At 50.8% G+C, this 12830-nt stretch overlaps 4 protein-coding genes across 4 annotated transcripts; 2 read left to right on the top strand and 2 right to left on the bottom strand.

Moving 5' to 3' along the window:
- The first annotated feature begins 13 nt into the window (after window positions 1-13).
- Window positions 14-3561, top strand: BJX67DRAFT_67489 (putative MFS monosaccharide transporter). The gene is made up of 4 exons (XM_071035302.1): window positions 14-686; window positions 741-872; window positions 942-1410; window positions 1460-3561. Exons 1-4 carry the CDS (start codon window positions 543-545, stop codon window positions 3298-3300), a joined length of 2586 nt encoding a protein of 861 aa, XP_070886845.1. The 5' UTR covers window positions 14-542; the 3' UTR covers window positions 3301-3561.
- Window positions 3562-4774: 1213 nt separating this feature from the next.
- On the bottom strand, window positions 4775-6657 carry BJX67DRAFT_67115 (cAMP-dependent protein kinase). Its single transcript, XM_071035300.1, has 4 exons — window positions 6119-6657; window positions 5961-6053; window positions 5772-5896; window positions 4775-5714 (listed from the first exon to the last, which is right to left on the bottom strand). Exons 1-4 carry the CDS (start codon window positions 6387-6389, stop codon window positions 4995-4997), a joined length of 1209 nt encoding a protein of 402 aa, XP_070886844.1. The 5' UTR covers window positions 6390-6657; the 3' UTR covers window positions 4775-4994.
- A 66-nt stretch (window positions 6658-6723) lies between these two features.
- BJX67DRAFT_351443 (V-type proton ATPase proteolipid subunit) lies at window positions 6724-8102 on the bottom strand. The gene is made up of 8 exons (XM_071028905.1): window positions 7862-8102; window positions 7778-7795; window positions 7707-7719; window positions 7569-7651; window positions 7389-7501; window positions 7244-7328; window positions 7097-7182; window positions 6724-7044 (listed from the first exon to the last, which is right to left on the bottom strand). Exons 1-8 carry the CDS (start codon window positions 7907-7909, stop codon window positions 7002-7004), a joined length of 489 nt encoding a protein of 162 aa, XP_070886843.1. The 5' UTR covers window positions 7910-8102; the 3' UTR covers window positions 6724-7001.
- Window positions 8103-8549: 447 nt separating this feature from the next.
- rom2 (putative Rho guanyl nucleotide exchange factor (Rom2)) lies at window positions 8550-12830 on the top strand. Its single transcript, XM_071035298.1, has 4 exons — window positions 8550-11489; window positions 11545-11975; window positions 12033-12464; window positions 12516-12830. Exons 1-4 carry the CDS (start codon window positions 8819-8821, stop codon window positions 12594-12596), a joined length of 3615 nt encoding a protein of 1204 aa, XP_070886842.1. The 5' UTR covers window positions 8550-8818; the 3' UTR covers window positions 12597-12830.

The raw sequence follows: 12830 nt of genomic DNA, 5'->3' as shown, positions 1-12830 counted from the left end.
TGCAATCGACGGCTACCAACTAATTGTCCAGTGGCATTCGTCTCAGCTGACGAAAAATTGTGTGCGGAGAAACTTTCCCTCTACCCGTGGAGGATGGCTGTAGTCGCCGCATTCAGATGGACGGATTCTGGGGAAGACGAAGAGGAGAGGGTAACGAGTCGCGTGCAGAGTGAGAGTCTGGTTTCCGGTTCGAGTAATTGCGCGAACCAAGAACGAGACGAGGCCTGGAGATTCCTCCATGCCAGCTGCGAGGGGATTTTGAAGCTGAGATTAATTGATCCCTTGGCCCACAGCCACTCTCTTCTCAGGCCCTGGTTCTGGCATTTTTCCCCTCGCTTCTTTTTGTTTGGACTCGAGAAGTTTTTTCTTTTTCTGCTTGGGTCTCGAGACCTCATTCATCCTCTCCCAGCCTGCTCTCTCGCCATCTCTTTACCCCAGATTTCTCTGTTCGAGTCCCTCTACCTCAGTCCTTCCCTTCCAGCGTGGATAGACCCTTACCGGCCATGGACTTCTCGCACGTCCCCAGGTGACCCGTTTACACCATGGAGGACCGCAGACCGGAGGTCCTCGTCGTCTCTATCGTCTTCTTCTTCCTCGCGACCATCTTCGTTGCTCTCCGCTTCGTCTCGCGCATTTGGATCGTCCGGAGACTCACGCTGCCCGACTATTTGATGCTCTTAGCTTGGGTACGCCCCTCTCCTCCGTCCGCGCGCATAACTAATTCTGTGGGGATGTCACAGCTCCTCGACTTTGCATTCTCCTTCGCCCTGTTCTATGCCACGAAAAAAGGCCTTGGCCTTCATGATGTCGATATCCCTGTCGACAATCGAGGCAGCCTCAGCCGCGCCAATTATGCCTTTACCGTTCTCTACGTATGTTCCTCCCCGTCTCTGCACTCCCGCAACAATGACGTCCATCCGCTCACTTCCGCGTGAACCCAGAACCCTGCCTTGATGGCCGTCAAATCCTCGATTCTCGTGTTCTTCCTCACTCTCACCCAAGGCGAAAAGATATTCCGCTACGCAAACTATGCGACTTTGCTTGTCGTCAATCTCGCCGGACTGGCCTTGACCCTCGTCAACATTTTCCAATGTCGGCCCTTCGGAGCCGCTTTTGCTGCCTCACTCCCTGTCAACGCGCATTGCACTGATGTCCTTACGCTGTACCTATCCTCTTCTCCGGTCAATATCATTACCGACCTGGCTATACTCGTCCTGCCCAATCCCATCCTCACCCGCATGCGCCTACCGCAGAAACAGAAGATTATCCTTGTGATAACATTCAGTTTTGGTTTCTTCGTCGCCGTTGTTGATGTCGTTCGCATCGCGTACCTACAGGATGCAACCACTTCTCGGGAGCTCGCTCTTCGCAAGATTCACCTCCAGAACTATGGAGCCGGCGATTTCTCTTGTACGCATTGGCCCCACCGTTACATCATACCTCTCACTGACTTTCCAAGGGTATGCATCGCTTTCCTTCATGTGGTCCGTCGTGGAGGTAAATGTTTCCGTCATGTGCGCCTGTGTTCCTAGCCTTAAACCGCTGGTTGCTAGGCTAGTCCCTAAGTTGATCCGCGATAGCGAGGAGAGCACGGAAACTAGCCCATCTGACCCACGGCTGTCGGCGCCAGTCCCAACCGCTGATACCGTTCTCGATAACTCCGTGAACCCGATCAGTTTGCCGGAAATTGCGACAACTCCTCCAGCTACACGTGCTGACGCCGAAGCCAATACGACCACCCTAACCAGTACGTCCGATCCAAGCAGCATGACGTTCTTCGACTTTGTCAATATGAGAAAGCCTGCCAATATGTTGAAGTTGAGCAACAAGGAATCCATTGCGCCAAACGCAATCGCGACCCTCCTATTTTTCCTTTGGGGATTTGCGTACGGCTTCCTTGATATTCTCAACGGCCAGTTCCAACAGATTGTGCGGCTCGACACCTGGAGGTCTCTCGGCCTTCACTGCGTCTACTTCGGAGGGTACCTGGTGGCTCCACCCTTGGTTGGACGCGCCGTGCTGAAACGCTGGGGTTTCAAGGCAACCTTCATCACAGGCCTGTGTTGCTACGCATGCGGATCGCTGATCTTTTGGCCTTCCGCCGTGTTAACTTCATATTCCGCATTCCTCATCTCTAATTTTATTACGGGGTGCGGACTCGCCATCCTTGAAACTGCAGCTAACCCATTCATATCTCTTTGTGGGCCACTAGAGAATTCAGAAATACGATTGAACATCTCCCAGGGATTCCAAGCCATTGGAAGCGTTCTTTCGCCCCTGCTCGCCAAGCGGGTTCTATTCCGCAGCGTCACCGATGTCTCCTCCTTGGTAGACGTGCAGTGGACATACCTTGGAATCGCGCTCTTCGACGTGCTCGTGGCATTGGCTTTCTACTATCTGCCGATTCCGGAGGCGTCGGACGACGATTTAGAGGAGCTAGCTAACCGTCGACGGGACGACAATCAGGCCGCGCCATTTGGTGTTCCAATCGTTTGGACGACGCTTGCCCTCGGAGTGTGGTCCCAGTTCATGTACGTCGCGGGGCAGGAAGTCTTCTCCACCAGCTACGAATCTTTAGTCACAGCTGTATACACTGAGCCGCCAATGAGCGAATTTACCTACCTTACGATAGGCCGCTCTGTCTTTACCGTTGGCCGCTTCCTCGCCGCTTTTCTGCAGTGGTTCCTCAAACCCCGCTGGATTCTCCTCCTTTCCTACATTGGTATGGTCGTGTTCGCCGTTCTGTGCATGAGAACTACAGGGCACGCGGCCGTTGCCATGGGCATAATGGTCTTCCTATTCGAAAGCGGGGCCTTCAGCATCATCTTCGCCATCGCCCTCCGCGGTATGGGGCGGCACACCAAAACGGCGGCCTCCCTCCTAACGGTAGCCATCAGTGGCGGGGCGTTCCTGCCCTTCGCGCGGTACGCCGCGCAACGCGCAACGAACAGCGTCCCAGAATCCTATAGCGTTCTCGTCGCCCTATTCGCGGCCGGCGCGGTATTCCCTATATACCTAAATCTTGTCCCCGCAGCAAAGAAGCAAGTTGACCCCGTCCCGAACGAACATCTTCGACATACACGGCGCCGTCGCAGTCGCGCCGTCAGGGCAAACCCAATGCCGCGCGAGAAGGTAAATCCATCTCAAGGCGGGGTCTATTCGCGCCGACGAAGCGTCCTCGGTGAACCCGATCCTCTCCCTGCAGTCGACCCACCCGGACCAAACTCGCCATTGCATTCCATCTCGGAGACGGAGGATGCGCAGCACTCACAGACCAAGGATACGTCTAGCGATGAGTAGTCGCTAATCTAAACCTACCTCCCTGAAACTCGATTCCTACCCTCACGATTCATGAATGATACCCGGTGGCATTTGGTTTCTCTTATTCTCGCTGTAAATGGCTTGGAGTTTGGGTGCATTACTCGCATCAGTTTCCTTCCTCTACATATACTTAATCTATCCAAACGAATCTTGGAATATGCATTTATTGGGGAAGCCAGCCCCACGGATCGGAAAAGTCGTTTGCAAGAGAATAATAATATGATATTGATTGTTCAGTGATTGTATTCTCCCAGCAAGCCTGTACGTATCGTAGTGATGTCTCTCGAAGCTTAGCTTCCAGTCTCGTTATATGCACTTGAGATAGCGCCTAGCCACCCCGTCCACTAACTATCCACAACGTCCATCGTAAGCGCATATTCTCACCAAATAAAGAACATCGCTGACTAGGTAGTCGCTTGGGGGGATAAACCCAGCCTCAAAAGCTCACCCATGCCAAAGACGGAGGATGGAGAGATCGAAGCCGCTATTTGTTTGAAGAATGAGGATTTACAGCACTTAGAGACAGACATAGTATTCATGAAGTTTGGGACGAAGATTGGCTCGCTTGTTTTGGTGGTTGGCGGTCGTATGGATGTAGAGATGGAGCTTTCGATTAGTGTAACGAACTTTTAAGTTATATGCCCCTTTTTGGTGACACAGTTCGTGTTTGCTGGGGGGGATATGAAAATGACAGAGGATTAATTAAAGTCCTCTGGAAGGGCCTTAGTGTTGCAAAGCATTAAGGAATGGAACATATCCATCACGTCTAATTTTGATCGCATGCAAAGGACGTCTTTGATCTCATGGGTTAAACAGACCCAGAAAGACTATCTTACTAATTTACTAAAAGCTAAAAGTGCTGTGCGCCTATATATCTCCATGAACAGGTTAAGAATTGTCGATATGAACTTATAGATAATACTTCGTCAATTACTATGCACAGGATCCAACAGTCCGCTGGGAGATACACAAAGCCAACGGGATAGATAACCACTAGACGGACAAGACAGTAATTTGGGTATGCCGCGTCACTGCGTATGATATTTAGAAAGTCGTAAGTAGTAGATGGCTGCAAAAGCATTAAACAAACACTTATGTCGTACGCCTGTGCTGTCTGAAAGTCGAAAGCCAAATGCCGGCACTTGAGAACTGGAAACAAGAAGTATAACGTATTCGGCTCGTCGCGACGATGACGGGAATAATTCAAACAAAGCCGCCTGGGTTTCCCTTTCATTGAAGTGGAGCCCCAGTCGAACGGGTGATTTAGCGTATAAGCGGAGATAGAGGATCCGGGAATGAGCCAAATCGGTGGCGTGTATATCCAGACTACTGAAAGACGATGGGAATCGGATAGAGACGGAGGGGAACAGACGCATAAAGCGTCCGGAAATCCCTAACGCAGCCTAGCAAACCCGATAGATGAGACTGTGAGGTGGCTAAGCGTCATATAAGGTAAATAACCAGGCTGAGTATGGTTGTGGCGATTAATGCGGCGTGCGTCGGACTGGTGTAATGGCGGCTCTAGTCCTCCAGTCTCTGGAATCAAGCACAGGCCTACTCCTCTAGATAGGACCCCAGTTTGTATGTCCTGGCCTTCTACGCTATCCGGCGCGAAATTCCCAAGTGGTAAATTAAGGAGTAGTGCCATAGAGCACTACCGGTTGCCGACAGTCCTAGAAATCACTGAACAATGCTTCATACTTGGACCGCATATCATCAGTATACACGTTCTGGGCTTTCGGATCAGGGTCAGGGTATTCTTCGAAATTCCCGGTATCTGCTGGATGGTCGACTCGAGGAAGGATAGGACCTTTGACACGGCGGTAATAGAGATCATCCCAGTTGATGTCCGCAAAGAACGGATGGGACCTTACCCTTGCTGAACCACCCGATATGTGTCCGAGGCGCTCAGACGGGTTCGTTTTGCATAGAAGGGAGATTATGTTTTGCGCAGCCGGCGACATAGTCTGAGGGAATCGTATGTGACCTTCAACAATTTGTTCGTAGATTCGCATTGGGTTCTGGTCCCAGAACGGAGGTTGTCCCACAAGAAATTCGTATATTAGAATCCCGAGAGCCCACCAATCCACGGCAAGCCCATGCCCGCTATTATGTATCACCTCTGGGGCGAGGTATTCTGGGGTGCCACAAAGTGTGTATGTCTCGCGATCGCCAATTTGTTTGGCGAACCCGAAATCCACGAGCTTTATATGCCCGTCCGCATCAAGGAGAATATTCTCCGGCTTCATATCCCGATATACAACCCCCTCGGCGTCGTGGAGAAATTCGATAGTCATTGTAATTTCGGCCGCGTAGAATTTGGACGTGTTTTCGTTAAACCTTCTTGCGCGGCGCAGGTAGCTAAAGATCTCACCTCCGGGACAGTAGTCCAGCTGAAGAGAGATCAGTCAACCAGGATAAAGGGGTGTTCTTGTCGGCAAGATGCGTACCAGCATGTAAAGGCTCTGATCATCAGAGAAAGAAGCTATCAAGGTTGTTATGAAGGGATGACCGGATACGTCTGCGAGGGTCCTCCGTTCATTGCGGACATGCTCAACTTGCTTGAGTTTGATCACTGTGGTAAGACCTCAGAATATTAGCTATAGATCAAACCAGGTGAACCACCAAGTCGTTCATACCGTCCGCTTTCCTTAAGATCTTTAACGCATAGACACTGTCGGATTTCGCTCTCTCATCTCGCAACTTCACCAACCATACTCGCGCAAAGGTACCTGTCAGGAAACGAGCCGCGTCATTAGAATTTGGTTCAAAGTGTAAACAGTAGACCAGTACTAACCGGTACCAAGAGTCTTTAACAGCAAGAAGTCTTTGACGCTGAGATGACGGGCTGAGAATCCCAGCTGCTTCTCCTCCGGCCGCTCCGTGATGACGAAAGGGCTCAGGTGTCGTTGCGTCGGTGGTCGGACAGAAGCTACCGCTTGTTTCTCTCCTTCGTGTCTTTCATTTGGATTGCGATTGTTAATATTAGCAGAGGCCGCAGAGCCCTGCGCACCTCTAGGTTTCGAGGGGTCGACGGTTCCCGAAGCCATTGGGATGCGAGAGATCATCTCCCAGCGGGGGTGGAAGAAGTGATGCAAATGAATGTGAGCGGCTGGATGGCAATTGAGCGAGCGGCCAGATCACCGTCGTGACAAACAGCCGCGATAGAAGCAAGTACCAAAGACAAGCATAGCAGATCGAGGGCGATGGGGAACAAACAAAGAAACGAGGGCTGGTACTACGGGATGAAAGAGCTTTTTGGATGGCGGCGCTACGGAGGCTCTGACGTTACCGGCTGGCGGGGCCGATACAAAGCCACTCACGCCAGAACAAAACACCAAACGTCGCCTATCACTCGGCCTGGAGGACTATACGAGACGTAGAATCCAGCACGAATTGAAATCGCAGTCTCAACCCTGTGGTATTTGTAGTCCTAAACTCATGTGGATATGTACTAGTACAGGGACTCGGCCCCAGAATCGAGGGTCGAGTCGCGAAGGAAGTGCGCATACAAACTCGGTACGCGATCCAGCCAGACCATGACTGACTCCACTCCTGAGAGTCCGATAGACTCGTTATCCCGCCAAAGGAACTATACAAACAGAGGTGTGATACGGAAGATTGGAGCGAGGGAAGGTCGTCGAGTAAATGAGACCCTAGGTGCGAAAACCAAGTAGCGCTCAGCCAGAGCTCCTTGAGTTGAGGATCAGACCAACAATCAATCTATTGTAGTTAGCAAGCTACTTCTCTTCGAAAACCAAAACCTAGTACACACCCATAAAGTCCAAGGACTTCGCCGAAAATCAAAATAAGAATCAGGCCAACATAGACCCTGGATTGTTGCATGTAAGCACGGACGCCCTGTCCTTGCCGTTAGTGAGGAGCTCGGTTGAAGAGGTGTGGTCGTTCAATCACGACTTACAGCGTCTCCAACAACCCCAATAGTGTAACCAGCAGCGACTCCCGCAAGACCCACAGACAGCCCCGATGCAAGATGCATGAACCCTCTTCACTCGCAATTAGTGCACATCCAATACAGCCCGCATATCCTGTCGGATCCAACATACGTGTATAAGCTCAAGTACTGAGTCGGCGGCGGATTGAGGTCGCCCGCGATGAGAACAGCGATAACCAAACCGTAGACGGCGATAATACCGGACATAACAACCGGAATCAGTGACTGTTACCGTGAGCAATTAGCTTAGGAACTCACAGGCAAATATGTCGCGACGATGCATCGTTCCTACCTTCATGATCAGATCAGGTCTGAACGTGCCGACGCCGGAGATACCAATTCCAGCCTTCGCCGTCCCATATGCCGCACCCACCGCTATATCAGTAAGCCTCCATTATCCCACCGTATAGTCCGAGGATTTGCAACGTACATCCAAAGATCATCTTTCGCGGAAATGTTAGCGAGGTAGGTCTGTAGAGGTCGGAGTTGTGGAGGACTCACAGCTGAAGCTATCCCTGCCTATTATTAGGTTAGTAACTAAACCGACTAAACTCTCCAGCGGCGAAAACGCATCCGAAAACTTACGAATGACAGGAAAGGAGCGAACTTAGGTGTCAATTCGCTATTCGACATGATGAGCTCGTGTAAGGAGGGATCAAAGGGGGGAAGGTGAAAAGGGAGAAAAAGCGAGCTCTAGACCCGAGCTTCAAGTTCGAAACAGTCAAAAGATTATAAATGATATATGGGGGGGGGCGTGAGGAGGAGAGCTGTGATGATGTCGAGCAACGCACTCCAGAGAGAGGGCGAAGAAGCGACCCAAGTAGCGTGCGTCGGCCACCGTGTAGCCTCGCCCGTCTGGGTTAAGCCTGACATGTGCCTGTTCGACCCAACAACTTGACCTTGATTTCAACCCCCGTGCTCTTTTCTTCACGCACGGTATTCGCGGCCACGATCTTCTCCGACAACTTATCTCCCCTCCTTCACCATCACCATACTGCGTCATCCCGTCTGTCTTCTTGCTCCAGACTCGTTCCGGCGGCTGATCGATCTCCGCTGAGGGAAGGATGCTGAGGTGATGAACTGCTTCGGCACTGGTCTGCCATTGCACTCAAGGCTCCTAATTCACTTCAATTGTTGGCCTGCCACACCACGCGGTGTCGCCATACAGCATATCAAGGCATGAGATTCTACTGAAGGGTCCTTTTGTATTTTGCAACATCCTTCTTTCTCAATTTCTTAATCTTGTCTGTCTTGTTCTTTCCTCTGCTTCCCTTAAGTCGCTTCTCGGTCGACTATCAACTACTTGTTGTGGAGTGCAATCTATCCACCCCCTCTTCCCTTTCCGCTATCGCCACGAATCCAACGAACCCCCGAAACGGTTTTGCCGTACGCTCTTTACGACGGACTCGATACCCTCTTCGCCCCTAGACGGTATTCACGATTTTCCACACCACACGGCTCCTTTTGTCGACTTCCCGTTCTGATCCGGGTATCAAAATAGAGGGCTGAGCTTCAAAGAACGGCACCGGGACATCACACAACATGGCTGACATTGGGGGCCAGCAAGGCCGGAACTACCGGCCTTACGGCCATCCCTCCTCCGTCCAGCGTGATGCTGCTTTCTCAGAAATTTTCGGCGGAGCTCCGCCGCCAGGACGCTCGCAGACCATGACGTCCCAGACACCCCAGCTCCCTCAAGACCGGGCCCATACCATGTCCTCCCACGTACCACGCCCGCAGGTGCAACGAGTTCCACCACCACCAGCGCGCCAAGTGCCCAACGGATACGCACCTAGTCCGCCCCAGAATGGGTACTATCAAGCATACCAGGGGTCGTCTGCCATGGCCCCACAACAACCTTCTCAGAACGCCTCTCGACCGTACCCAGGACGCTTTGCTTATCCTCAGCCTCAGCGCCTAGATTCCAGGCCAACTCCAGGGCCTCAATATCAGGATCCGAAGGGGTATAACCGAGCGGCACCCGTACCCCACCCGGCTCTGAACTCGGATGCTTACAGGTCAAGGTCAATGGCAAGGATGGGAGGACCGCCAATGTATCAGCCATCTCCACCGAATAGCTTCAACCATACATCTGCCAGTGCGTTCCGCCAGCAGCCGTATAATTCCGCAACCCCGATGACTGCGCAAGGTCGTGTGGTACCAGAGAGACACGGAAATGAACGCGCCATGTCTCTGACCTCATACTCGGCGGATCGTGAGCCAACCCACACTACAAGAACAGGGCGGGTGATTCCAAATCGACGACCACCATCGGGTCCTACCCAACCTCCGTACCCTCAGAGTGAGATGGACTCAGCCAATCTTGAATACGTTAATGGACGGTCCCGTCCGCCAAGCGATGGGTCAGCAGCCTCGCGGTCCTTCTCCATGGCATCAACCGCTGTTCCAGATCGTACCATGAGCATGCAAAGTGACTTGACCCACCGGCCAAGCACTCACAAAACCACAACCCTTGTCTCAAGTAATAGTAACTCGCGTGGGAGCAAAGTGCCTGATGTGTACCCAGCTCTTCTCTCGCGGGTGGCTGATGCTTTTCGAGAACAGATCGGGCTCAGCGAAAAACAGAAAAACGGGCTATCATATCAGAACGCCTTTTCAGGTGCAGATGCAGTGGATCTGATTGCGTTAGTGATCAAAACAACTGACCGAAATCTTGCTCTTCTCCTCGGCCGGGCTCTGGATGCACAGAAGTTCTTTCACGATGTCACCTATGATCACCGTTTGCGCGATGCCCCCGGTGAGATATATCAGTTCAAAGAAACAATGGGAGAAGAAGCTCCCAGCTCGGATATCAACGGTGTCTTCACTCTCCTAACGGAATGCTACTCACCAACCTGCAATCGCGATAGTCTCTGCTATTCAATCGCTTGCCCCAGACGACTCGAGCAGCAGGCAAGATTGAACATGAAGCCACTACCAGGGTTGCAAACGTCACCAGCCAGGAACAGTCTCCATGTTGACGACGATGCTGATGACAACCAGAAATTGTGGATCAACATGGTACCCAAGGAGGTTTCGGACAGTGTTGACGATATGGAAAAGAAACGGCAAGAGATTATCTTCGAGATCATGTACACGGAGCGTGATTTTGTCAAAGACTTGGAATATCTACGTGATTTCTGGATGAGACCTCTACGTTCTGCCAACAACTCCCCGATCCCAGAACACAGGCGGGAGAAATTTATCCGAACTGTATTCGGCAACTGTCTGGATGTCCTCAAGGTCAATGGCGCGCTTTCTGAAGCTCTCAACGCCAGGCAAAAAGAAAGTCACATCGTGAGATCTGTGGGTGACATCTTTCTCCAACATGTGCCACGCTTCGATCCTTTTATAAAATACGGTGCGAACCAGTTATATGGCAGATACGAATTTGAGAAAGAAAAATCGTCCAACCCCGCATTTGCAAAGTTCGTCGAGGAGACCGAGCGTCTAAAGGAGTCCCGAAAATTGGAACTGAACGGATACTTGACCAAACCAACAACCCGTCTCGCAAGGTATCCGCTTTTGCTTGAACAGGTTGCTAAAAAAACCGCGGATAGTGACCCGGATAAAGTGGACATTCCGAACGCTATCAAAATCATCAAGGACTTTTTATCCCGCGTCAATGCTGAGAGTGGAAGGGCCGAGAATCACTTCAATCTAGTGCAGCTCAATGCCGCGTTGAAATTCACCCCCGGCGACTATGTTGACCTTAAGCTGACGGAAGAGAATCGACAAATGTTGACCAAAATGGCATTCAGGAAAACCCCTACCGACACCTCTGAAGTCACAGCGTATCTCTTTGATCATGCTGTTCTCCTGGTGAGAATCAAGGTCGTGAACAAACGCGAAGAGTATCGAGTCTATAGGAAACCTATTCCGTTGGAATTGTTGGTAATTCCACAAATGGATGAGGTTATCCCAAGACCTGGCATTGCAAAGAGGCCATCATCGGGCTTACTCGCCAATCGGGCTGCTGCAAACCCACCAGCGACAAAAGATGCTTTTCCTATTACCTTCAGACATCTTGGTAAAGGTGGATACGAGCAGACGCTGTACGGCACATCGCCAACTCAGCGGAAAAAGTTTCTGGAATTGGTGGATGAACAGCAAACACGACTTCGGGAGCGCAATAGTAATTTCTATTACAAGACTATTATCTGTGAGAAGTTCTTCAATGCTATCAATCGGGTAAACTGCCTGGTCCCAATTGGTATGTCGTCAATCTGCTTTGTTTTTGTGGCATTATCTTCTAACCACACTTATAGACGGTGGTAGGAAACTAGTATATGGCACAGACAGCGGCATATATGTTTCAGATCGCATGCCAAAGGATAAATCTGCAAAACCCAAGAAGGTTCTCGATGCCAACCAAGTTACTCAGATTGATACACTCGAAGAGTACCAACTGCTCCTGGTGCTGGCGAACAAAACCTTGTCGTCTTACCCAATGGAAGCTCTTGAGGTCAATGAAGGCCAAAACTCAATGGCCAAGAGACCCAAGAAGATTCAAGGCCACGCGAACTTCTTCAAGTCTGGCATTGGACTAGGGCGCCATCTGGTATGCTCCGTCAAGACTTCAGCGATGTCAACCACCATCAAGGTGTACGAGCCAATGGACAATCTAGCAAAAGGGAAAAAGAAATCTGCCGTGAGCAAGATGTTCCAGAGTGGCCAAGACACTTTGAAGCCTTTCAAGGTTCGTACAGTCGTGTAACCCCGTCGACAGCGCTTCACTCTAACCAAATGTTGATAGGAGTACTATATACCTGCGGAATCTTCGTCAATTCATTACTTGCGATCAACCCTCTGCGTTGGTTGTTCTCGTGGTTTCGAAGTCGTCAGTCTAGAAACAACTGAGACTCAATCGCTCCTGGATCAGGCGGACACCTCGTTGGATTTCGTTGCGCGCAAGGAAAACGTGAAACCCATTCATATTGAACGGATGAATGGAGAATTTCTCCTGAACTATAGCGACTTCTCATTCTTCGTCAACCGCAACGGCTGGCGAGCGCGCCCAGACTGGAAGATTTCCTGGGAGGGCAATCCTAATGCGTTTGCACTCTCATATCCATACATTCTTGCTTTTGAGCCGAACTTCATCGAGTTCAGGCACATTGAAACGAGCGAACTGATCCATATCATGACTGGAAAGAACATTCGCATGCTGCATGCTTCAATGCGAGAGGTATGGTGACCATTTTTCTACTTGGTTTGGATCTGGACTGACAGAAACTAGATTCTGTACGCCTACGAGGATGATACGGGCGAAGATGTTGTGGCTAGCTTGGATTTCTGGAAGAACAAGCAGCATCATTAGGCCTGGACGCAGATGCAACATCAATAGCACTCTGCTTTTGAGTACTTTTTAGAAATGGGGTTTCGATTCTGCTTATTTGAAGAATCATTCTGCTTTTCTCGAGTTTTTCCCTTCTGCTTTCCTTTTTGAGCTGTTCCAAAGATTTTCTAATACCTCCGTGTTGTTGATTTGGGCTGTGTCAGGTCGACTCCGATCTCTAGTGGGCCATTTATTTGCTGTGTACAATGAAGCGCA

Source organism: Aspergillus lucknowensis (assembly GCF_044049455.1).
Source record: "Aspergillus lucknowensis strain CBS 449.75 chromosome Unknown BJX67scaffold_16, whole genome shotgun sequence".
Taxonomy (NCBI): domain Eukaryota; kingdom Fungi; phylum Ascomycota; class Eurotiomycetes; order Eurotiales; family Aspergillaceae; genus Aspergillus; species Aspergillus lucknowensis.
Note: the sequence above shows the minus strand (reverse complement) of the source record. Positions and strands in the feature narration are given on the sequence as shown.